We start from the raw sequence: 27,423 nt of genomic DNA, 5'->3' as shown, positions 1-27,423 counted from the left end.
ACCACTTTCCATACCTTGGGAGTCTACTGTCAACAAGGGCAGATGTCGATGACAAAGTCCAACCCCGCCTTCAGTGTGCCAGTGCAGCCTTCGGTCGCCTGAGGAAGAAAGTGTTTGAAGACCAGGACCTCAAACCCGCACCAAGCTCATGGTTTAGAGAGCAGTAGTGATACCCGCCCTCCTGTATGCTTCAGAGACATGGATCATGTACAGCAGGCACCACAAAGCACTGGAGAGGTACCATCAACGCTGCCTCCGCAAGATCCTGCAAATCCATTGGCAGGATAGGTGCACAAACGTCAGTGTTCTCGCTCAGGCCAACATCCCCAGCATCGAAGCTTTGACCACACTCAATCAGCTCCGATGGACAGGCCACATCGCCCGCATGCCCGATATGAGACTCCCAAACATAGAAACATAGAAGATAGGAGCAGGAGTAGGTCATTCGGCCCCTCGAGCCTGCTCCGCCATTCAATGCGATCATGGCTGATCATCCAACTTCAGTACCCTGTCCCTGCTTTCTCCCCATATCCCTTAATCCCTTTAGCCTTAAGAAATATATCCAACTCCTTCTTGAATATATTTAATGAATTGGCCTCTACTGCCTTCTGTGGCAGAGAATTCCACAGGTTCACCACTCTCTGGGTGAAGAAATTCCTCCTCATTTCTGTCCTAAATGGCTTACCCCGCCTTATCCTTAGACTGTGACCTCTGGTTCTGGACTCCCCGACCATCGGGAAAATCCTTCCTGCATCTAGTCTGTGCAGTCCTGGCAGAATTTTATAAGTTTCAATGAGATCCCCTCTCATTCTTCTAAACTCCAGCGAGTATAAGCCCAATCGACCCAATCTCTTCACATATGTCATTCCTGCCATCCCAGGTATCAGCCTGGTGAATCTTCGTTGAACTCCTTCCATGGCAAGAACATCCTTCCTCAGATAAGGCGACCAAAACTGCACACAGTACTCAAGATGTGGTCTCACCAAGGCCCTGTACAACTGCAGCAAGACATCCTTGTTCCTGTACTCAAACCCTCTCGCTACGAAGGCCAACATACCATTTGCCTTCTTAATCGCCTGCTGCACCTGCATGCTTACCTTCAGCAACTGGTGCACAAGGACACCCAGGTCTCGTTGCACTTCCCCTTCTCCCAATCTATTGCCATTCAGATAATAATCTGCCTTCCTGTTTTTCCCACCAAAGTGGATAACCTCACATTTATCCACGTTATATTGCATCTGCCATGCTTCTGCCCAATCACCCAACCTGTCCAAATCATCCTGGAGTTTCTCGGCATGCTCCTCACAGCACACACACCCACTGAGCTTTGTGTCGTCTGCAAATTTGGAGATATTACATCTAGTTCCCTTGTCTAGATCATTAATATATATTGTGAATAGCTGGGGCCCAAGGACCGATCCCTGCGGTACCCCACTAGGCACTGCCTGCCACTCGGAAAAAGACCAGTTTATTCCAACTCTTTGCTTTCTGTCTGCCAACCAGTTCTCTATCCAAATCAATACCTTGCCCCCAATCCCATGTGCCTTAACTTTACATGCTAATCTCTTATGCGGGACCTTACCGAAAGCCTTCTGAAAGTCCAAATACACCACATCCACTGGTTCTCCCTTATCTATTTTACCAGTTACATCCTCAAAAAATTCCAGTAGATTAGTCAAGCACGATTTACCTTTTGTAAATCCATGTTGACTTTGTCCGATCCTGTCACTGTTTTCCAAGTGCTCTGCTATTACATCTTTTATAATGGACTCTAGCATTTTCCCCACTACTGATGTCAGGCTTACCGGTCTGTAATTCCCCGTTTTCTCTCTACCACCTTTTTTGAATAATGGGGTAACGTTAGCTACCCTCCAATCCATGGGTACTGTTCCAGATTCCATTGAATGTTGGAAGATGATCAGCAATGCATCTACTATGTCTAGGGCCACTTCCTTAAGTACCCTAGGATGTAGATTATCAAGCCCTGGGGATTTATCGGCCTTCAATCCCATCAATTTCCCTAACACCATTTCCCTACAAATACTGATTTCTTTCAGCTCCTCCCTTTCATCAGACCCTATGTTCCCCGACATCTCTGGGAGGTTATTTGTGTCCTCCTTTGTGAAGACAGAACCAAAATATGTATTTAATTGGTCTGCCATTTCTTTGTTCCCTATTATAAATTCCCCTGATTCTGACTGCAAGGGACCTACGCTTGACTTCATCAATCTTTTTCTCTTCACATATCTATAAAAGCTTTTACAGTCAGTTTTTATGTTCCCTGCAAGCTTACTCTCATATTCTATTTTCCCCTTCTTAATTAATCCCTTTGTCCTCCTTTGTTGAATCCTAAACTGCTCCCAATCCTCAGGTTTACTGCTTTTTCTGGCCAATTTATATGTCCTCTCTTTGGATCTTATGCTATCCCTAATTTCCCTTGTTAGCCACGGTTGAGTCACCTTTTTTGTTTTATTTTTATGCCGAACTGGGATGAACAAATTCTGTAGTTCATCCATGCGGTCTTTGAATGTTTGCCATTGCCTATCCACCGTCAACCCTTTGAGTGACATTGCCCAATCAATCCTACCCAACTCGCGCCTCAGACCATCATAGTTTCCTTTATTTAAATTCAGGACCCTAGTCTCTGAGTCAACTACTTCATTCTCCATCTTAATGAAGAATTCTATCATATTATGTTCGCTCCGACCCAAGGGGCCTTGTACAACAAGATTGCTAATTAATCCTTTCTCATTACATAATACCCAGTCTAAGATGGCCTGATCTCTGGTTGGTTCCTCGACATATTGGTCCAGGAAACCATCCCGTAAATACTCTAGGAATTCCTCCTCCACAGTATTGTTACTAATTTGGTTAGCCCAATCTATATGTGTGACGGCTTCAGCGGCACTTCCCTCTGCTCGCCGCCTGAGGTTGGCTTTTGAGGCCTCGGTGCACTGCTGCCGTGCCTTCTGGGCCCCTCTCCTCACCTGTTTCTCGAGTAATTGTTCTCATCAGAGTAAATTAGGCTAGTTAATAAAGCTGGCTTGGTCCAGTCCCTGTTTTGTCCTCTATGCCTTTGGCCTCACTTGTGTCTTGTTAATGTATTTGTCTCCTGTCTCATTTGATTAATTATGTCACGTGACCACTCTGGCCTGTATTTAAGCTTCCTGTTTCCTGTCCTCATTACTCAGTCCTGGGTTTACCTGGCTGCAAGTAGCAGCTCTCTTGAGTCTCTCTGTGTTTTCGAGTTTCAAGGAATCATCTCTCGAGTGTTACTATGTCTCTGTGTTTTCGAGTAGCAAGGGAAGCATCTTTCAAGTTCTACCTGGTCTCGAGTCCTTGGATAGGTTTCCTGCACTTGGGTCTACTACCGAAACCCTAGCAAAACGGCCCCGTGACAATATGTAGATTAAAGTCACCCATGATGACTTCTGTGCCCTTATTGCACGCTTCTCTAATTTCCCTTTTAATGCCACCCCCAACCTCCGCATTACTGTTTGGAGGTCTATATACCACTCCCAAAGCAAGCGTTCTACTCCAAGATCTGACACGGCAAGAGAGCCCCAGGTGGGCAGAGGAAATGCTTCAAGGACACCCTCAAAGCCTCCTTGAAAAAGTGCAACATAACCCATCGGAATCCCTGGCCCAAGACCGCACAAAGTCGAGGAAAAGCATCCGTGAAGGCGCCGAACACCTCGAGTCTCTTCGTTGGGAGCAAGCAGAAGCCAAGTGCAAACAGCGGAAGGAGCGCACGTCAACCCAAGCGCCCCACCCACCCGCCCCTTCAACCACCGTCTGCCCCATCTGTGACAGAGACTGTAGGTCCTGCATTGAACTCATCAGTCACCTGAGAACTCATTTTTAGTGTGAAAGCAAGTCATCCTCGGTTCTGAGGGACTGCCTAAGAAGAAGAACATAAGAAGTAGAAGCAGGAGTAGGCCATACGGCCCCTCGGGCCTGCTCCGCCATTCAACAGGATCATGGCAGATCCGAACTTAGACTCACGTCCACTTCCCTGCCCTCTCCCCGTAACCCCTTATTCCCTTATCAGCTAGGAAACCGTCGATCTCCGTTTTAAATTTATTTAATGTCGCAGCTTCCACAGCTCTCTGAGGTAACAAATTCCATAGATTTACCACCCTCTGAGTGAAGAAGTTTCTCCTCATCTCAGTTTTGAAAGGGCAGCCCCTTATTCTAAGATTATGTCCTCTAGTTCTAATCTCACCCATCAGTGGAAACATCCTCACTGCATCCACCCGATCAAGCCCCCTCACAATCTTATATATTTCGATAAGATCGCCTCTCATTCTTCTGAACTCCAATGAGTAGAGGCCCAACCTACTCAACCTTTCCTCATAAGTCAACCCCCTCATCTCCAGAATCAACCGAGTGAACCTTCTCTGAACCACCTTGAGAGCAAGTATATCTTTTCTTAAATATGGAAACCAAAACTGTACGCAGTATTCCAGGTGTGGCCTCACCAGTACCCTGTATAACTGCAGCAAGACTTCCCTGCTTTTATACTCCATCCCCCTTGCAATAAAAGCCAAGATTCCATTGGCCTTCCTGATCACCGGCCGTACCTGCATATTAACCTTCTGTGTTTCATGCACCAGGACCCCCAGATCCCTTTGAACGGTAGCACTTTGCAGTTTCTCTCCATTTAGATAATAGCTTGCTCTTTGACTTTTTCTGCCAAAGTGCATAACCTCACACTTTCCAACATTATATTCCATCTGCCAAATTTTTGCCCACTCACTTAGCCTGTCTATGTCCTTTTGCAGGTTTTTTATGTCCTCCTCACTCACTGCTTTCCCTCCCATCTTTGTATCATCGGCAAATTTGGATACGTTGCACTCGGTCCCTTCCACCAAATTGTTAATATAGATTGTAAAGAGTTGGGGTCCCAGCACTGACCCCTGCGGAACACCACTAGTTACTGATTGCCAACCCGAGAATGAACCATTTATCCCAACTCTGTGTTTTCTGTTAGATAGCCAATCTTCCACCCATGCCAGTATATTGCCTCAATCCTGTGATTTTTTATCTTGTGCAGTAATAAAGAAGATAGGGAAATGTGGCAGCTTATTTGTTCACATACAAATAGGTCCCGCATACAGCAATGAGATAAATGACCAGATAATCTGTTTTAGTTTAAGTGGCTGCTATGGTTCCCGTTCCTCCTTCAGCTAAGCTCTGACAAACCTACTCTATGGTGCCCCACTCCCATTGTTCTCCACGGCCACAGCCCCTGCTCCATACGGCTTCTGCAGGCTCCAGTTCCCTTATGTTTTTAAAAGCTCCAGGTCCTGCTCCCTAGCTCTCGGCCTGATTGCTGCCACTTGCCAGCTCTAGATCCTGTCCCTCAACTACAGGTCTGTCCCAACCTTCACCCAAGGCTTGACTTCACTGCTGCCAATTCCCAGCACAGGACTTCATCACTGCCAGCTCCCAATTCTGCACTTCACTGCCACTGTTGGAGTGAGCAGACTGGGTGAGGCTGGGAGCTGGAGGCAAAGTGAGGACCCTGATATGAATACAGATTGGAAGTCCATTACAGGTATCATTGCAAAATATTTTCATAAGATCTATTTTATAACATACTGAGGCTTTGAGAAGTTGGTCACATTAAAATCAAGTGCTGTTGCTGTCATTTTTCCAATGATGCCTGTACTGGAACTTTTCTCTATATTCATGTGGGGAGGGGCACTGCACTTATGTGCCACCGCTCAGCCTCACACATTGCTACCATTTCTTAGCACCAAATAGGCTCTAACATCCCTGTTTGCTCTTTCCTGATACCAGGCTGGCTTCAGCCTCTCTTCCTGCTTACCCCCAAACATTACCTCACGGCTCACTCTATCCCCAACAGTTTCCTCTTAGCCCCGAGCAGACCAGAGGCCCCATTCGCACCCTCCTGGCCCTTCTTAGGTAAGCCCTGCCTCCTCAATTGCTAATCCTGGCTCCAGCCTCCTTCCTGTTCGTTCCCTCCTGACTGGGAAGAGAACAGGGGTGGTAGCCAGGTCTCTGGAACTACAGATTTGTGGCCTGAGGCTGAAATTTATAAGCAAACACAACAAATCAAACATGGTGGCCCACAGTGCCAGGTAAAGACAAGATCATTTCTACAAACATCATAGGGTTGAACTCCTTAGGTTCTAGAGCTCTACAAGAGAAGAGGATGGTGAGAAACATAGGAGAAATATATAGAGAGGAAGTGTGTAAGAGGTACACAGATAGTCTGGGAAACAGAACAAAATAATTTAGTAAAGACTGACAGAAACTGGGAGAAAAGGAGTAAGGATTACATTACATAGGATATACGGCACAGAAACAGGACATTCGGCCCAACCAGCCCATGCCGGCGTTTATGCTCCACTCGAGCCTCCTCCCGTTTTTCCTCTTCTAACTCTATCAGCATAACCCTCAATTCCATTCTCCCCCATATGCTTGTCTAGCTTCCCCTTAAATGAATCTATACTATTCACTTCAACCACTCCCTGTGGTAGCGAGTTCCACATTCTCACCACTCTTTGGGTAAAGAAGTTTTTTCTGAATTCCCTATTGGATTTCTGGGTGACTATCTTATATTGATGGCCTCTAGTTATGCTCTTCCCCACAAGTGGAAACATTCTCTCTGTATCCACTTTATCAAAACCTCTCATAATTTTAAAGACCTCTATTAGGTCACCCCTCAGCCTTCATTTTTCAAGAGAAAAAGAGACCCAGCCTGTTCATCCTTTCCTGATATGTATACCCTCGCATTTCTGGTATCATCCTTGTAAATCTTCTCTGCACCCTCTCCAGTGCCTCTATATCCTTTTTATAATATGACAACCAGAACTGTACGCAGTACTCCAAGGCCTAGAACTTCAGTTGGTTGCACCAGCCGTTAGCGCCTTAGGAGGAGTGGATGTCGGGCGCTAGGCGGGTAGCGCCCGGGCGCAGCGCGATCTGCGCCTCGCCCCAACTTCACTCAAGATTTAGCGGCGGCGCAAAGTCTTTGCGCGCGCTCAGCTGCGCGCGCAGATCATGATGTCATTTCCTCGTGCAACGCCCTTTGTGCGCCCCCAACCGGAACTTCAGTGGCAACGCCCCATTGTGCGCCTGGCGCCCCTAGCGACTGTTAGAGTGGAACAGTGCTCAGCTGATGCGGGGCGCGGGGGGCGCAAATTAAAGGGCACTCCTCCTGCAATATAAAAGGCTGCCGTTTCGCAGCACACCTTGCGAAACGGATCTTTGGAGAGAGACCAAGGTAGATAGCTTTCTGCTTTGGCCCAACACTCGGACAGGTACTTCTGGCTTCAGGCCACAGCTTTCCACTAGTCTTTGCCTTCATTGACATCTCATTGTTTGCCAGCATATTATGGGGGCTGCAATGGGTGTCAACGCTGGCTTTCTCAATTACATCCAAAGGGCTCACAGACGCCGTGAGAGAGTGGCAGCCCTGGCTAGACGGAGAGGGGGCAACAGGCGTCGGCAAAGGAGGCCTTACCCACCCAGGGTATACCGCCAGCAGTTCTCCTATCTCAACATGTCTGAGGAGCAGTGTGTTTGGAGGCTGCGATTCAGAAGGGACGTGGTCAGAGAGATCTGCCAGCTGCTTGGCGGTGATCTGCAGCCACAGCTGAGGTGCAGGACGTCTCTGTCGGTGGCAGTGAAGGTGACGGTGGCTCTCAACTTCTATGCCACCAGCTCCTTCCAATCCACTACTGGGGACATTGCCAACATCTCCCAGTTCGCCGTGCATTGCTGCATCCGCCAGGTGACCAATGCCCTTTTCAAAAGGAGACGTCAGTTCATCTCCTTCTCCATGGCCCTTGCCAAGCAGCAACAGCGTGCAATGGGCTTTGCAGCATTCGCGGGCTTCCCCATGGTGTAGTGCGCCATTGACTGCACGCATGTGGCTTTGCGGGCACCTCTGGAGAATGCCGAGGATTACCGCAACCGGAAGGGCTACCATTCGCTGAACGTCCAGCTGGTGTGTGACCACAGGCAGCTCATCCTAGCTGTCAATGCCCGCTTTCCAGGCAGCAGCCACGATGCCTTCATCCTGCGACAGACTTCTGTGGCAGACATGTTCCAGGCACAGCCTCACCCACGAGGATGGCTTATCGGGGACAAAGGCTATCCTTTGTGTACCTGGCTGATGACCCCGCTCCGTGCGCCCAGCACCCCTGCTGAAGAGGGATACAACGAGAGCCATCAAGCGACCAGGAACATCATCGAACAAACAATCGGCGTCCCGAAGCAACGGTTCCGCTGTCTGGATCGTTCCGGTGGAGCTCTCCAGTATTCGCCGGAGCGAGTCTCCCATTTCGTGGTCGTTTGCTGCATGCTGCACAACCTGGCTATCCGCAGGACTCAGCCACTGCCACCACAGATTGGAGGACCACCTGAGGAGGAGGAGCAGGAGGAGGAGGAGGAGGACCAGCACAGGAGGGAGGCAGAAAGTGCAAGGGCCGCCCGTCGCCGGCTTATTGAACGTCGGTTCTAGGCCCCCTCTCAGGGACTGGCTTGTGCCAATGTCAGCAGATGAATGTAGCCGCTCCACGAGCCCTCAGCTGAGCAGGGCAACCAGGACTTAACCAAAAAACCATGCACACTGCAATTTAACAACAATAATTTATTGAAAACCTCTGCCCTTCCCACATTACATGCTCATGTGGAGAAGCCCCCTCCAAAAACACAAAACTACCAGTCTCGGCCTTACAAAAAGAAAGAAACACACCAGTCTCGGCCTTACACAAAGAAAGAAAGACACCAGTCTCGGCCTTACACAAAAGCAACTGCACCAGTGTCGGCCTTACAACAAGCACCAGGCATTTTTGCATACCTCTACTTTTTGCCCTGCGAGGGCGATGCCTTGCGCATCCTTGCCTGGCCCTTGCCTGGCCCCTGCCCGCCCTGCTGCTCCTCCTCAATGGGAGCCCAGCGGCTGCAGCAAGGCTGGGGGAAGGCTGCTGAGGGGCAGATGGCGAGACGGCAGATGCCCTTGGGGGTCGGCCTGCACCAGCTCTGGCCTTGGAGTGTCCGGCTGCTGACTGCTCCAACTCTGGCTGGGCGGCAGCAGTCTGTCCAGCAGCTCATGGCAGCTGCAATGGCGGAGTGGCAGTGTCGGCTGCAGGAATGGTGGCAACCTGGCAGATCGCAGGTGCTCGCTGGTCGCCTGAGACATTGGCACTCGCACGGGCCAGCACTGCAGCATGCGCAGCAAACAGCTGAAGAACAGACTGCTGGGCTGCTGCTGCGCGGCGAGTGCCCTGGTGATGCCTGGCTGATCCAGCGAGGGTGGCAGCAGTTAGTGCCCGTGTGGCCCTGGTCTGTGTCCGCATGACACCAGCCAGTGAATGGACGGCACGACTGAGCACTTGGCTAGAAGCCGACTGTGCTGCCGCGAAGTCCTGCAGACTCCTGGCCTGTGCTGCACTGAATTGTTGCAGACTCCTGGCCTGTGCTGCTCCGAATTGCTGCACACTCCTTGACAGACACTCTATGGAGTCAGGCATCCTTGCCACTGCAGCCATGAGCTCAGTGTGCCTGCGCTCAACCTGGACGGCCATTTCCTCTAGGAGGCGCACCTCCTCTGCGCTGACCGTCGCAGGACTGGAGGCCGCACTCACCCTCTGGGGAGAAGTCCGCCGAGCTTCCCCACCCCTCCCACGTTACTGCAGGCCGCTGGGCCCCGGAGCTTCACTCTCCTCCGACCCTTCCCCCCGGCTCCCCTCCAGGGAAGACGTGTCCCCTACATCGCCATGGGCTGGCGCGGCTGAGGGTGGCACTGATGGGCCGGCTTCCTCTTCCTCCTCCTCGTCTTCCGAAGGGCTGACAGTGGCAGCTTGAGGGCCCGCCTCCTCACCTGGCGATTCACCATCTGAAAGCAGGAAGGCACAAGAGTAGCTTTAGAGTGAGGACAGGGCGGCAGCGAGGGAGGCATGAGTGGTGCCATTCACCGCATTGGTCGGACAGTGGCAAAGGATGCTGATCTGATGCGCAAGTGGAACGAGAGAGGTCCAAAAGGTGATGCCCTTACCATTGGTGCCCAGAACAGGGTCGGCATCTCCACTGGCGACGGGGCCAATCAGTCGGCCTCCCATAATGTGCTCCACACGCTGGTCGAGGTCGGAGAGCTCTTTGAGATCAGGACGGCCTCCGCCGGTCTCAATTCGGTTGCGCCGGTTGTGCGCACCCTTGGCGTGCAAGAGAAAGGACGGCCTCTAAGTACAGTGTGTAGCCCTGATCTTGTCTGCAATGCCTCCCATGGTCGAATAGCTTGGACAGTGTGTAGCCCTGACCTTGTCTGCAATGCCTCCCATGGTCGAATAGCTTGGACAGTGTGTAAAGTGCTGAATGTGCAATTGATTTTCATGCCAGTCCCATAGCTGCTGGATGAGGGCTGGCCATTAGGGCTTTCAGGTCCCTTTGTCCATAATGTGAGGTGCACATGCAAGGATGAGGAGGACACTGGAAAGGGTACTCACCCTGACAACCCGAGTGAGGTCGTTGAACTTCTTCCGGCATTGCACAGGAGTCCTGGCAACCACGCTGTTGGAAGACAACCTGTTGGACACCTCCCTCCAGGCTTTCCGGTAGGCGCTGGGCAGCGGCCTCTTGCCACCTTCTGGGAACAAAACATGGCGCCTGCGCTCCACTCCGCCAACCAGCACCCTCAGGTCTCCGTCGCTGAAGTGCTGCGCTCTCTCCCTGGCCTTCTCCATAGTCCTGGGCGTTGTACAGGTGAAGCTGAAGTGGTCAGGCCTAGGTTGAGGGCTGCAGTGTGCAGGGCGTGGCAGGCAAACAAATCCACCCTCCCCCTTTAAGAGATGACCGGCGCCAGAGTGTCTGCCGTCAATCAAGAACTCGCCGCACCTGCGCTGCGCCCGGCCTCGGGGGTATCGCTCAGCACCGCCGGCTTAGCGCCTAAAGATAGTCGTGCATCGCCTGTTTTAGCGCAGCAGCAACCTCTTGGGGCGATGCGACTGAATATCGGCGAAGGGGGCGCGACTTTGCGCCGGGTGCAAACTTTAGCAGCCGCCCGACTTTACCGCCCCAAAAGTGGCTATACTGAATTTCTAGGCCCAAGTGTGGTCTAACCAAGGTTCAATACAGATTTAGCATAACTTCCCTACTTTGCAAAGAGCCTTCAAGGTGATTTAGACAAGTTGAGTGAGTTCGCAAATACATGGCAGATGCAGTATATAGATAAATGTGAAGTTATCCACTTCAGTAGGAAAAACAGAAAGGCAGAGTATTATTTAAATGGTGCTAGATTGGGAAATGTTGATGTACAAAGGGACCTTGGTGTCCTTGTACACCAGTCACTGAAAGCAAACATGCAAGTGCAGCAAGCAGTTAGGAAGGCAAATGGTATGTTGGCCTTCATTACAAGAGGATTTGAGTACAGGAGCAAGGATGTCTTACTACAGTTATACAGGGCCTTGGTGAGACCACACCTGGAGTACTGTGTGCAGTTTTGGTCTCCTTACCTAAGGAAGGATATACTTGCCATAGAGGGAGTACAGCGAAGGTTCACTAGGCTGATTCCTGGGATGGCAGGACTGTCGTATGAGGAGAGATTGGGTCGACTAGGCCTGTATTCACTAGAGTTTAGAAGAATGAGAGGGGATCTCATTGAAACGTATACAATTCTGATAGGGCTAGACAGACTGGATGCAGGGAGGATGTTTCCCCTGGCTGGGGGGTTCTAGAACGAGGGGTCACAGTCTCAGGATATGGGGTAGGACATTTAGGACTGAGATGAGGAGAAATTTCTTCACTCAAGAGGGTAGTGATCCTGTGGAATTCTCTACCACAGAAGGCTGTGGAGGCCATTCACTGAATATATTTAAGAAGGAGATAGATAGGTTTCTAGACATAAAAGACATCAAGGGGTATGGGGAGAGAGCGGAAATATGGTATTGAGATAGAGGATCAGCCATGATCATATTGAATGGCGGAGCAGGCTTGAAGGGTCGAATGGCCTGCTCCTACTCCTATTTTTCTATGTTTCAACTCTATCCCTCTGGAAATAAATCCTAATGCTTGGTTTGCTTTTTTTATGGCCTTGCTAACCTGTGTCGTAACATTTAGTGATTTGTGTATTTGTACTCCGAGATCACTTTGTTCCTCTACCCCACCTAGACTCGCACCCTCCAAGTGATAAGTGACCTCCCTATTCTTCCTACCAAAATGTAACTAGAGATCAGGCCATCTTAGACTGGGTATTATGTAATGAGAAAGGATTAATTAGCAATCTTGTTGTGCGAGGCCCCTTGGGGAGGAGCGATCATAATATGATGGAATTCTTCATTAAGATAGAGAGTGAAGTAGTTGACTCAGAGACTAGGGTCCTGAAATTAAATAAAGGAAACTATGATGGTATGAGGCGCAAGTTGGCTAGGGTGGATTGGGGAGCGTTACTTAAAGGGTTGACGGTGGGTAGGCAATGGCAAACATTTAAAGATCGCACGGATGAACTACAGAATTTGTTCATCCCTGTTTGGCATAAAAATAAAACAAAAAAGGTGACTCAACCGTGGCTAACAAGGGAAATTAGGGATAGCATTAAATCCAAGGAGAGGACATATAAATTGGTCAGAAAAAGCAGCAAACCTGAGGATTGGGAGCAGTTTAGGGTTCAGCAAAGGAGGACAAAGGAATTAATTTAGAGGGGGAAAATAGAATATGAGAGTAAGCTTGCAGGGAACATAAAAACTGACTGTAAAAGCTTCTATAGATATGTGAAGAAAAAAAGATTGGTGAAATCAAGCCTAGGTCCCTTGCAGTCAGAATCAGGGGAATTTATAATGGGGAACAAAGAAATGACAGAACAATTAAATACATACTCTGGTTCTGTCTTCACAAAGGAGGACACAATTAACCTCCCAGAGATGTCAGGGAACATAGGATCTAATGAGAGGGAGGAATTGAATGAAAGCAGTATATATAGGGAAATGGTGTTAAGGAAATTGACGGGATTGAAGGCCGATAATTCCCCAGGGCCTGATAATCTACATCCTAGGGTACTTAAGGAAGTGGCCCTAGAAATAGTAGATGCATTGCTGGTCATCTTCCAAAATTCTATAGACTCTGGAACAGTTCCTATGGATTGGAGGGTAGCTAATGTAACCCCACTATTTAAAAAAGGTGGTAGAGAGAAAACGGGAAATTATAGACCGGTAAGCCTGACATCGGTAGTGGGGAAAATGCTAGAGACCATTATAAAAGATGTAATAGCAGAGCACTTGGAAAACGGTGACAGGATCGGACAAAGTCAACATGGATTTACAAAAGGTAAATCATGATTGACTAATCTACTGGAATTTTTGAGGATGTAACTGGTATAGATAAGGGAGAACCAGTGGATGTGGTGTATTTGGACTTTCAGAAGGCTTTCGATAAGGTCCTGCATAAGAGATTAGCGTGCAAAGTTAAAGCACATGGGATTGGGGGTAAGGTACTGACTTGGATAGAGAACTGGTTGGCAGACGGGAAGCAAAGAGTTGGAATAAACTGGTCTTTTTCCGAGTGGCAGGCAGTGACTAGTGGGGTACCGCAGGAATCGGTGCTAGGACCCCAGCTATTCACAATATATATTATTGATCTAGACGAGGGAACTAGATGTAATATCTCCAAATTTGCAGACGACACAAAGCTGGGTGGACATGTGTGCTGTGAGGAGGATGCCGAGAAACTCCAGTATGATTTGGACAGGTTGGGTGATTGGGCAGATGCATGGCAGATGCAGTATAATGTGGATAAATGCAAGGTTATCCACTTTGGTGGCAAAAACAGGAAGGCAGGTTATTATCTGAACGGCAATAGATCGGGAAAAGGGGAAGAACAACGAGACCTGGTTGTCCTTGTGCACCAGTCACTGAAGGTAAGCATGCAGGTGCAGCAGGCGGTTAAGAAGGCAAATGGTATGTTGGCCTTCATAGCGAGAGGATTCGAGTACAAGAGCAAGGATGTCTTGCTGCAGTTGTACAGGGCCTTGGTGAGACCACACCTTTAGTATTGTGTGCAGTTTTGGTCACCTTATCTGAGGAAGGATGTTCTTGCCATGGAGGGCGTGCAGCGAAGATTCACCAGGCAGCGAAGATACCTGGGATGGCAGGAATGACGTATGAAGAGAGATTGGGTCGATTAGGCTTATACTCGCTGGAGTTTAGAAGAATGAGAGGGGATCTCATTGAAACTTATAAAATTCTAACAGGACTAGACAGACTAGATACAGGAAGGATGTTCCCGATGGCGGGGGAGTCCAGAACCAGAGGTCACAGTCTAAGGGTAAGGGGTAAGCCATTTAGGACTGAGATGAGAAGGAATTTCTTCACCCAGAGAGTGGTGAACCTGTGGAATTCTGTATCACAGAAGGCAGTTGAGGCCAATTCATTAAATATATTCAAGAAGGAGTTAGATATATTTCTTAAGGCTAAAGGGATCAAGTGATATGGGGAGAAAGCAGGGACAGGGTACTGAATTTGGATGATCACCCATGATCTCATTAAATGGCGGAACAGGCTCAAGGGGCCGAATGGCCTACACCTGCTCCTATCTTCTATGTTTCTATGTAATACCTCACATTTATCTGTATTGAACTGCATTTGCCAATTATATGCCCATTCTGCAAGTTTATTAATGTCCCCCTGTAATTTGTTGCAGTCCTCCTCAGTATTGACAATCCTCCCCAATTTGGTGTCATCTGCAAATTTAGAAATTGTGTTTTTGATTCCAAAGTCTAAATCGTTAATGTAAATTGTGAACAGCAGTGGTCCCAGCACTGATCCTTGTGGAACACCACTACCCACCTTCTGCCACTGTGAATAGCTACCCTTTACCCCCACTCTCTGCTTTCTGTCCTGAAGCCAGCCAGCAATCCATTCCCTGACTCTGCATTCTCTGACCTTGTTCATCAGTCTATTATGGGGTAGCTTATCAAAGGCCTTTTGAAAATCCAGATACATTACATCTACTGCACTACCATTGTCTACTCTCTCTGTTACCTCTTCAAAAAATTATTCTGTTATATCACAATTACTGAGTTATGAGCAGTTACTTAAGAACAAGAGTCAGACAACAGAGATATGGAGGCGTCAATGAGAGGAAGCATGTCAGAGGCATTCAGAGAGAAAAAGGAATGACAACAAGAGTTGAAGACATAATGAGAAATTTCTGGTAATAAAGAGACCAATAGTGGTCATGTGCCACAATATAGTGAAACTGCACATTTTAAGTAACTGCTCATAACTCAGTAATTGTGATAAAACAGAATAGTTAATGGCATCTTATAAAGGGCATTCAACTTTCGATGAAGGAAGTTATATTTCCAGGAAAAATGTCCAAACAATATCAATTTATCATTTTCTAACATAGGTGAGCAATGATTGAGCTGAAATAAAAAAATACTCTTACATTCTAAATATTGCAAGCAAAATAATCTTACCTCAAAATAACTTTGCACAGCATTGATAAACGCCTCATCAGCCACAATCTGTGTCTCTCCATTCAGGAAAGCCTGGAAGCGATCTTTGACTGTTTGGAGTTGCTGCTTATTTATCTGGAAAAGACAAACAGAAAGAATAAATAACTATATAAATATTGAAATCTCTAAAAGCCATTCAGTTTAAAGAGGCAGGAAACTGCTGTCAGTCTACACACATTGTGCATCAACACTGCTAAATAAAAAGTTTTGTATTAAACCTATTTTTGGTGGCATTCTCCCTAAACAAATCATCCTGGTAGTCCACTGGGCCTTATTCCATTTAAACCTGAAATGCTTCAGGCCTTTTGAATCACCATTAGGTCTTCTCCATGGGCTGATATAGTTTGTCAATAGCTGAAACCTTGACAGCATATTTATTCGTCCAGGGTTTCTCCAATTTAAAGCAGTATGAGGAATGAAATTGTGCTTTGAGAAGTACAGAGAGCCCCCAACACTCTCCAACCGATCACCACCACCATAAAAACAATGAACAAACCTTCTCACTGGACCACCCTATTCTTCTCTTCTGGAGGAATCAGGTGTGTGATTCCTTTTATGCAACTAACCATTTAAAGTAATCAGTAACATCTATGTTAAAGGTACAATATAAATGCAAGTTGTTGTTGTTTCTGATCTCATCCTTACCTAAAGCATTATATCAGAGCTCAAATCCCAGTCTTGCCTTGTGTTTGCAGTCACGCTTCCCCTGAGGTGGGGTGTTTACTAGTCTCAGCTAAATAATTGGAACTAAACACTGATTTTTTTTTAAACTGGAGTGTTAATATCCCCATGGTTCATCACTGTAAATATGGTGTAATGTTTTCAGTTTTTCTTCAGGGTTGTTATTGCAGTGCTATATTGCTCAATCATTCCTATAGCAATTGGACATCTTTTAATGGTGATATCATATATAGAAACCTTATTTTTCCCTGTCTGAACTTCCTCATGCCATGCACCTTCGTACTGAGAAAACTGGTTGCAAACTTGATGCCGCCAATTCTATTCCACAGACCGTTTGCTAACAGTCTGCAAGAGCAGCCTGAGAATACAGGCCCTCCCATTTCCCCCTCACTTTGTGTAGGAAGCATCTGTCTTCCACTCGGTCTCTCCCCGATATCACAGTCGAGGAATCACAGGTATGGTATCCTTGTTGTATTTAGTTATTTATAATGCTACTGGTTGCGCCAGACTGCCGCATTATCTTGTGGAGGTCATGGATAAACAAGCTACCACATTAATCAAAGCATTATGGACACTATAGGACACTGTAACTACTGAGGAGCACATTATTTCAAAATAGTGACAAAAATATCTTCCAACGTTGAAAATTAACCTCGTGAGGTTGACAAATTATGTCAGAATCTACTTTACTTGTCTTCACCCTCCATTTTAAAAAAAGCAGATGGATCCAGATTTGACCCATGTGACCTATTGTGATGACATCATCCAGCTATGCCTCATGATGGAAAGTGTTTAACAATGAAAAATAAAATGGATTTTCTTGACTGCAGGGATTTTCTAACTATAATAATTTCAAACATTGTGTTTCAAAGTCTTTTCTCAACATGTACATTTGAAGGTTTTAAATATCTTGATTAGATCACCGCTCAATCTTCGAAAGGAATGCAGCCAAGTTTGTGCAACCTGTCCTCATAGTTTAACCCCTTATGCCCTGGTTACATTCTGGTGAATCTGTGCTGTACAGCTTTCAAGACCAATATATTTATCCTGGGGTTCAGTGCTCAAAACAGAACTCCAGATATGGTCTGTCCAAGGCTCTGTACAACTGAAGCATGATTTCCTCACTTTTGAATTCCAAACCCCTCGAGATAAAAGCCAACATTCCATTAGCGTTTTCGATTACTTATTGTACCTGTGCACAGGCTTTTAGTGATTTGTGTACATGACACCTAAATCCCTTTGCTCCTCCACAGCTCCTAGTCTCTCACCATTTAAAAAATATTCCGATGTGTCTTTCTCACATTCAAAGTGGATGACCTCACACTTCCCTTAATTGAACTTCAGCTACCATAGTAATTGTAATGTATGTACCTTTAAGGGGGGGGAACTACTTTCTACAGCTCATGTATACTGTAGTACCGGCAGTGACCACACCTGTATATAACGCTGAGCAGTAATCTGTTGTTTCAGTTGCAGTTTGAACCACGTTGAGTAAACACCTGTTGTACCGTTCTCTGCAGTCCTTTTCTTATTATTACACGGACGTAACAGTGGCGACGAGCAAGTTCGAACCCACCTGCAACTCTGCATCACCTCCCAGGGATTCGCTCCTGGAGAACAGTGGAAGAAGGTCGAGTCCAGAAGCACGGGCATCGACCACTGGCAACCGCCCAGTCATCCAGCGGAGATTTGAGCATCGCAGGGGAGGCTGTCGAGAGCCAGGCTTGGCTTTCCAGTCACGGTGGTCCAGCGAAACGGGCTGGCAACAGGTACTGCGCAGACCCTTCCCGGACAGCGACGGGCTAGAGCTCGACCGAGCGGCACATAAAAAGGCCGAGCAGCGTCGACGGGGGAGAGAGAGAGGTCAGAGCGCACAGGGCGCAGCCGGTGTTCAGGACCGAGCGGCGTCAACGGGGGAAGAGAGGCGAGAGAGAGCAGAGCGCAGCCGGTGGTCAAGGGCCGAGCAGCGTCAACGGGGGAGGCGCGCAGGAAAACGCGAGGCGCTGCCATTGCCATGAGGACCGCAGAGAGCGGCGTTGGCAGCAGCGCAGGAGCAACGCATGAAACCCACAGGGCGTCGCCATTTGCCACGAGGACCGCCGAGAGCGGCGTTGGCAGCAGCACGGGAGACGTCATTTTAAGCCGCAGCAGGGAAGAAAGGAAAGCGCGGGAGACGCCATTTTAAGCCAGTCTAACCACACCCAAAAATGCCGAAGAGTGGCAGTATCACAGCGTTCGACAATGAAGTCGAAGATTGGACGACATATGTCGAACGCATAGAAGTATACTGCAAGGCGAATGAAGTGCCAGATGACAAGAAAGCGCTGGTATTGTTGAATTCAATGGGTGCAAAAATGTATGGCTTACTACAAAACCTAGTAACCCCAGAGAAGCCAGTAGAAAAGGATTTTGAAAACATAGTGTCAATCCTACAGGACCACTTAAACCCCACACCGCTGCTGATAGCAGAAAGATTTAAGTTTCACAAAAGGAACCAGCATAAAGATGAAAGTAATGCTGAGTATTTAACGGAACTGCGCAAGCTATCGAAACACTGCCAGTTTGGAACGGGACTAGCAGATACTTTAAGGGACAAGTTTGTGTGTGGGCTTCAAAGTGAAGGAACCCAGAAACGGCTTCTATCAGAAAAGGGCTGCAGAGAACGGTACAACAGGTGTTTACTCAATGTGGTTCAAACTGCAACTGAAACAACAGATTACTACTCAGCGTTATGTACAGGTGTGCTCACTGCCGGTACTACAGTATACATGAGCTGTAAAAAGTAGTTCCCCCCCTTAAAAGGTACATACACTACAATTCCGCCCCTTTTAGATTAACAGTACCATAACACTCATTTAACAATTAAATATTAAACTAATTACAATTAACACTTTTAACATGCAACATTAGCTGAAAATAGTCTATTTATAAATTCAGTCTTTGGGGAGGCTTCCTGATCCTTTCTGGATAGCGCCTTTCCCGAGTGTCTTGCTCTTGGTGCGGAGGCGATTCTGGCCCCCTGTCGTCGGTTGGTTCATCAGCTTCCGATGCTACTGTTTCTGGGGTAGATGCTACCTGTACGTCGGGTTCATCACCAGGTACGTATGGGCGAGGCATGGGGTTGACTCGTTCCCGTGACTCTAGGATCTGGTCAGCATGGCGTCTCACGATGCTCTCCCCAACGTCCACTGTGTACATTAGTGGCCCCTGCCGTGTGCATATCGTTCCTGGTTGCCATTTCTCTGTTCGGTAGTCGCGGGCCAAGACTGGTTGCCCTACATTGAAGCTCGTCAGCTTCTCATTGATGTGCTGGAATTGCTTACTCTCAACATCTCTTCGTACATTTGGTCTGAGCAAATCCAGACGAGATTCTGCACGGGCAGAAGTTCACCTTGCTGACTGACCACCAACCACTTGTCTCCATCTTTAATCCAAAGAAGGGCGTTCCAGTGATGACTGCGCAACGGCTACAAAGATGGTCCCTTTTTCTAGGGGCGCACCAATATGAAATCGAGTATAAGGGCATGAAACAGCATGGAAACACTGATGGGCTATCACGCCTGCCACTGCCTACTGCGGAGGAAGCACCAGCAGTGGATCCTGTCGAAATATTTCATTCGACTATAATTGAATGCTTGCCAGTAACTAACGCTGGTATAGAGAAGGAGACCCGAAATGACCCGACACTGTCTCGGGTATATGATTTGACGGTGAAGGGATGGCCAGCACATGGCGACTCACTGTTGCCAGCATTCTCATCCAGAAGAGAACAGCTGTCAGTATGCCAGGGGACCTTGATGTGTGGATCCCGAGTGGTAATTCCATCCAAGTTAAGGGAGAGAGTGCTCAATGAGCTTCATGAAGGTCATCTGGGAGGGGTAAAAATGAAAAGCCTTGCTAGGGCTTATGTGTGGTGGCCGGGGATCGATCAGCAAATCGAGGACCTGACAAAGAGCTGCTCAGGATGCCAGAAGGTCCAAAATGCACCACCACATGCCCCTCTACACCCATGGGAGTGGCCCTCATCTCCATGGCAACGGGTGCATATTGATTTTGCTGGTCCATTCATGGACTCAATGTTTTTAATAGCCGTGGATGCGCACTCAAAATGTCCTCCACCACCACGGAGAAAACTATTGCAGTCCTACGGACCATTTTTGCCAGGAACGGCTTGCCAGAGCAGATTTGCTCTGATAACGGACCACAGTTTGTGTCCGAAGAGTTTCGAAGATTTATGAAAAGGAATGGGGTAAGGCATTACACATCCGCCCCGTATTATCCAGCCACAAATGGATTGGCTGAGAGGTTCATACAAACCTTTAAAAAAGCAGTAAAGGCCATGTGCGATGACGACATTCCACTGCAGCATAAGGTGGACAATTTCCTGTTAGCCTACAGAAATGCGACACATGCAGTCACCAACCAGGCCCCGGCCATGATGTTCTTTAACTGAAGGTTGAGATCTCGTCTGGATTTGCTCAGACCAAATGTACGAAGAGATGTTGAGAGTAAGCAACTCCAGCACATCAATGAGAAGCCGACAAGGAGCTTCAATGTAGGGCAACCAGTCTTGGCCCGCGACTACCGAACAGAGAAATGGCAACCAGGAACGATACGCACACGGCAGGGGCCACTAATGTACACAGTGGACGTTGGGGAGAGCATCGTGAGACGCCATGCTGACCAGATCCTAGAGTCACAGGAACGAGTCAACCCCATGCCTCGCCCATATGTACCTGGTGATGAACCCGATGTACAGGTAGCATCTACCCCAGAAACAGTAGCATCAGAAGCTGATGAACCAACCGACGACAGGGGGCCAGAATCGCCTCCGCACCAAGAGCAAGACACTCGGGAAAGGCGCTATCCAGAAAGGATCAGGAAGCCTCCCCAAAGAATGAATTTATAAATAGGCTATTTTCAGCTAATGTTGCATGTTAAAAGTGTTAATTGTAATTAGTTTGATATTTAATTGTTAAATGAGTGTTATGGTACTGTTAATCTAAAAGGGGAGGAATTGTAATGTATGTACCTTTAAGGGGGGGAACTACTTTCTACAGCTCATGTATACTGTAGTATCGGCAGTGACCACACCTGTATATAACGCTGAGTAGTAATCTGTTGTTTCAGTTGCAGTTTGAACCACGTTGAGTAAACACCTGTTGTACCGTTCTCTGCAGTCCTTTTCTTATTATTACAAGGACGTAACAGTTTTGCCATTCACTTAGTCTGCCTATGACCCTTTGTAACTGCCTCCTCCCATCCAAGCAACTTACTGTGCCTCCTAACGTAGTGTCATCTGCAAACTTGGATATACAATTCTCTATTCCTTCATCCAAGTATTAGTGAAAAGCTGAGCCTCCAGTACAGATACCTGGGCAACACCACTTGTCACATCCCGCCAATCAGAGAACAAACCCTTTATCGCTACTCTATGTCTTCTACCTCCCAACCAATTACCAACTAATGTCACACCTCCAATTCCGTGGACTCTCATTTCTGCTAATACAGTCCCCACTTATGCCGTCCACATTTATTGCGGGCAGCTGACTATCTCGGACAAATGGTGCTAACCATTTTCCATTTCCCTGAAGTCAATTACAAAGGCATTGATGCTTATAACATTAAATGTGCGGCTATTTCGAGAATTTCGATCAGCTTTTTGCACCCCATTAAAGTGTTATTACCTTAATTACGTAATCCTCTCTACTTACGGTTTTAAAAGCGCCACTGAATTCAGGCAAATTGAAGTGTTTATTAAATGTCTTTCAGATTGTTCTCTTAACTATTCAACTGGAGAGTTGAGTGCGTCAATACTGCAATGCCACTGTTTGTATCATCAGGAGCCTGGTGAAATAGCGGCTGAGTGACCGGATTACATGTATTTACTGGCCATAACTCAGGTTGCAAGATTTCATTGTTTTTAAAAGTACTGTGTCCCTCTGCTCTTTAAGCTGTTGATGACTCCTACATGAACAAGGTAGACCTGGAAGGCAAACTGGTTACCGACACTGTTTTTATTCAATATTTTGTGGTTTTATTGTCTACTGCTTAGAGCGTGCAAATCACGTTAACACTAATACGCCCGTTATAAGTTGTGGGGACTGTCATCTCCTTTACAAAACCTTATCAAATGCTTTCTGGAAGTCCATATAGAAAACACCCATCAACACTCCCCTATCCACCATGCTAGCGACCTCCTGAAAAAACTCAACTAGATTAGTCAGACATGATCTACCCTTCACAAATCCATGCTGACTCTCTTTGATCAGCTGATACTTGTCCAAGTGCTCAGTCACTTTGTCTCTGATGATAGATTCCAGGAACATCCTCATAACGAACGTTAAACTGACAGGCCTGTAGTTACCTAGTTTCTCTCTCTGTTCCTCCTTAAATAATGGAGTGGCATTTGCATTTTATCAATCCAAAAGGCACAATTCCTGAATCTAGAGAGCTTTGGAAAATTATGACTAATGCATCTGCAATTTCCTCACCTATTTCTTTTCATACCCAATTGTGGAAACCATCAGGGCCTGAAGATTTGTCTATCTTAAGTCCCATTATTTTTTCCATTACCAATTTTTAACTTGTATTAAATCCACTAAGCTCCTCTCTTAACTTTAGGTTCCCTTTTACCTCTGGTATTTTGTCCTCTTACTTCACATACGCACATCATGCGAATGAGTAGAGATTACATACACAAAATTGGTGGCTATTTCTCACTTTTTATTTACTAATTAGAAACACAATTTTCCACGCCTGGATTCCCAATTAGCCACATGTGGTTAGTGGCTAACGTATTGGCCAACACTGGTATAGCCTATGCAAGGTTGCCAAGTGTGAAGGCATCTTGATAAGTTGTCTTTTTTGGTATGCTTTTTCTTTTCATCAAAGAAGGGAAGTTAATTCTGGGGGTGGATCATTTTTCCATTTTTGCCTCAGAGTGTCAGCACGGGACAATTCCAGGTCTGATATACCATCAGTTAAATGCAGTCTACTCTATTGTAATAATTTGGTTTATCCCGTTAGTTTTGCGCCGCACACCTGCACTTATTGGGAACTGGGTTGAGTGTTCCCAAATTAATTTCATACAGGACCCATTCATTTGGCAGGGAAAGAAGAGTCTTATCCCAGCAGCAGCATCAGATGGATCCAAACACAGGCCCCAAGGATGAAAAGACATAGTTGTAACCTGTTATGCCATTGAATCCCCAAAACAAGAATAGATTTTTTTTCATTACTCTGCACCAAACCAAAGAGAAAAAAGACTAGATTTTTAAGCTGCAAGGTGAAAGTAGCTCAACATATGAATAGATACCTATCTTATTTGAACTCTAAGATAAGATACCAGAATACCGGCACCTAGCGGAGCCGATTATTACTTGTACTATAAATTTTGCTTTTATGACAGTCCACAGTGCGTTACTGCAGCTGAGAACTACACTTCAGTTATCAAGTGTCAAATAATGCAAGAGAAAAATGTAATAATACTGTGCAAACAATCTTTTAACCTCTTCCTCCCAGAATAAAGAGCTGTATGAAAGCTGATGCGAAGTCTGAATAAACAGAGCAAGGCATGCTGCAGTTTAACTTTGATGCACACTACAGGAATGATGTAAAAAGTATCTCAGTACACTGCGAATCATGATATATTTTAGAATTGCATGAACCCTGCCTTCTTCCAGGAACTTTTTTTCTGTATAGTAAAAGAACTATATTACAATTTTACAAGCCATTTACCTGCACATTTACCATAATTATCATTGTTTACTATTGTCATACCAGGGGAATAAAAAAGGGCATGGGGGGGGGAGGAATTGCGCTGGTTGCTATGAGTAGCGACACGGTAAACACCTTCATTTTGAATGCACTTAGCAACCATGATGACTATCATACATTTTAAACATCATAATTGTGGTGGATATCATAAAACCCAGCTGCTGATCACGTGTCACCTCTGACCCTGATCCCCTTCCAACCCCAGCCATGCAAGTCATACAAATCTTCATGGTGGTGCAGCGCTTGCACAACATTTTATGCTGCACCATCTAATCTGGATGCTCCCAATTAACACAGAATTATTTCTATAACTAAATACTCAAGCACCAGACATCTAGCTGCATACATTATAAACCAGACACTGAGCAAGGTAATGTTGAGATCTCTGGCTGTTTTATGAAAAAAAATATTTATTTCCAATACATTACCATATGTTACCATTAAACAATTAATTCATTAGATTCTACGCTCACATGCATGATTTTAACCATTAATGGACAATTGTCACAGGTCTAACAAAGAATACCATTAGCATGGAAACTAGACAATTCTCCTATGCTGTAACGGTGTTTTAGACCAGTTTGCAGATTACTGAGGTTCTATCACATGCATCAGTAAGTACCCTTGAACGTACAAATTATGTGAATATTTTTCGGTTTCTGCAAAATATAACTTTAAGCTTAGTCATAGTTTAGTTTAAAATGCCACCTTAAGAGATCCGACTTTTGTTAATATGCATGGCTAATTTATAAATTCCTTCGAAGTTCCTTTACAACAGCTCTTTTGTAATACCATCAAATAGTTCCTAGATCCCTTTAAAAAACTGATTAGCTCAATCAAAAGACATGATAATCGCATTAGCAACTAAATCCAGTATGGCTTTTTTTCAGGTCTAAAATGAAGAACTTTTGTCAAACCATCTGTTAACCTTCTCTTTCCACAAAATAAAAGAGCAGGCACTCAGAATAGCCAAAGAATGATCCATTTTACTGAGGGTATCACAGTAACTGTTCAAAGCAGGTAGTTGATATTTTAAAATTGGAATTTTTTCCATATACACAAGCAAAAAAGGCCACATTAAATTGCCTTAAGCATTTTCCCACTGATTTGACATGATTCTTCTGGCCTACTATTATCATAGTGGGGGAATAAAGATACTTCTCAAACGCCATGGGCTTTAGGACACACAAGCTGGGGGATTCGATAAGACATCGTCAACACATCAAGGAGTTGAAGTGATGTCATAAATATGACCTCTCTATCCTAAAATTTGTTATGTTTTTGAAACATATTGCAGCTTATATTACTCTTTATATAACATATACAGAAAAAGCTCATGGGCGATACCTTAATTCCATTTTAGTATGTTTTTCTTCCTTTAATAAGAAATATCATGACACACAGTGACAAACACCAGGCCCCATTGATCAAATCATACATACTGAGCACAAGGGTAAATCCAATAATGCTGTGCTCCCAGCAAGGAGTTGCAAAGAGATTGGCACCACAAGTACTGTACTTTAGAAGGTAGGATAGAGGAGGGGCCTTCACATGGTGAATCGCCAGCCACACATGTGCAAGAGCTCGAGCAGGGGAGCGAACTCCACAGGTGCCTGTTTGCTGGAGGGCGAGATCATATGCTAGCTCTACTGCAGAGGACTCAGATGCTGACTTTGAGGGCTCAGTCTACTCAAAAAGGCTGATGGGCATACACCAGTAAATACTAGGTGCACGGAGGAGGTTAGCTTCAACTTGTGTGGGGGCTTTGCACAGAGCATGGAAACCATTCTGTCTAACATGGAGCGAGTGGTCCTCTCTATGAACATGGCAGTGGCACCCACCATGATGGAGCCTGCGCAGATAGTTCTGCCAGCTTCCTTGACCGCTCACACTGCTGCCATGGAAGCTCAGATGTCTGCTATGTTGGCTTTGTGGGCCAGTGTTGGTAGGGTCTTCCAGAGCCTCAAGTCTCTCCTGTACTCTGTTCTTGCACAGAGCCATAGGAGTGCGGAGTCGCAGCTCTAGGAGAGTAACCTTAGCTCCATGGGAGGGGCACCTCTCTCAGGATGACAGCATGTCTGCTCCCCACCACTCACTCTGCCACTGCCCATATTAGTGCCACACAGCCAGCTGGGCCAGACTGCCTCCATCCAATAATAATAATTCAATTTTATTTGTCATATATGCAGCAAACGTGTATACTGCACAATGAAATGTTGATTTTTACGCGTCCTCCCAACATTGGAATAAATATGGCATAGCAATGATAAAAATACTAATAGAAATACAGTAATAATAAATAAAAACAATAATAAATAATAATAAATTATTCGTTCATGAGTCTTATGGTCTGGGGGTAGAAGCTGTTTCGAAACCTGCTGGTACGAGACCGTATGCTTCGGTATCTCTTACCGGATGGGAGCAGGGCGAAGAGGTTGTAGCTGGAGTGGCTCGCGTCTTTGATGATTGCAGCCAAGCCATCAAGGCCAAAGCTGATCAGGGACGCCCACTACGGGCATCTGAAGTGTCCTCAATGGAAGCTCAGCAGCTTTCCACCTCCCAAGCTGTAGCCACTGGGGAAACACTTTGTAGGAGCAATAGGTTAGGTAAACGAGCACACAAGACAGCACCAAGAGGTTGTATAAGGCTGATTCTTAATTATTTGACACAGATGGAATGGAGTTGTTAAATATTTGACACAGATGGAATGGAGTTGTTAAATTTAAAAACATTCTGGAATTTGTGTTGGTATTAATATTTGTAGTAAAGTGAGGGAAAGACCCAAAAGGCTGGACTGAAAGACAATTGGTAGTAAGGACAGTGGTGATAAGGATTGTGGGACTGATGGTGTACTGGGAAAGGGAGGGATGATTCAGGTGAAGTGCTCTTGGATGAGTTGCTGTCTAAGAGCTCTGGCAGCGAGGTTGATGTTGCTCATGCTCTTCCTCCTCTTCATGCTGCTCTTTTCCCTCTGCCTCATGCCTCTTCATTTCTGTCTGCAGAGCAGGTCAGTGTCCCATTCTGACTTCAATTCCATTCTTCAGTGACTGGTTTACGGGAGCACTGTTTTCGAGACAGGTGGCGCGTTCAATGATAAATTCAATCTTCTCAAGTCCGGTTCTCATTGTTACATCTGTGTTGCGGATAAAGTTGAATTAACTTATTTCCAGCAGCTTCTCCTGACAGCACATATCTAACCTCTTGATGTCTTGCGTAAGCAGCATCCATGTTTTAGACCCACACAAACGTATTGGAAGGACACAGGTCTGATAGATCTGTGCTTTTGTTGGTTTTTCACCTTCCTTTGACTCCAAACCCTGTGCGGGTCCTTCATTGCTGAAGCTGCTAAGCCAATTCTCCTCAGTATGTCTGGCTCTGTACGCCCATTTAAAGACAGTTTGCTACACCAGATCTGGAGTACGGCAGCGATACACCTGCGACACGATGTCAAAATGAGTCTGAATGACATCATCAGTCCC

General features: G+C 46.3%; 1 protein-coding gene across 15 annotated transcripts in view; it reads right to left on the bottom strand.

Annotated features, from left to right (window-relative positions):
• Positions 1-27,423, bottom strand: part of cadpsa (Ca2+-dependent activator protein for secretion a) — a 583,962-nt gene that overhangs the window by 491,256 nt on the left and 65,283 nt on the right. For all 15 annotated transcript variants that reach the window (XM_086001517.1, XM_086001514.1, XM_086001512.1 and 12 more), the window contains exon 2: positions 15,446-15,559. In XM_086001517.1, the coding sequence (XP_085857643.1) occupies positions 15,446-15,559 (114 nt within the window). The remainder of the gene's footprint in view (positions 1-15,445; positions 15,560-27,423) is intronic.

Source organism: Somniosus microcephalus, chromosome 11 (assembly GCF_052327205.1).
Source record: "Somniosus microcephalus isolate GS21.2 chromosome 11, FLI_Smic_1.0, whole genome shotgun sequence".
Taxonomy (NCBI): domain Eukaryota; kingdom Metazoa; phylum Chordata; class Chondrichthyes; order Squaliformes; family Somniosidae; genus Somniosus; species Somniosus microcephalus.
Note: the sequence above shows the minus strand (reverse complement) of the source record. Positions and strands in the feature narration are given on the sequence as shown.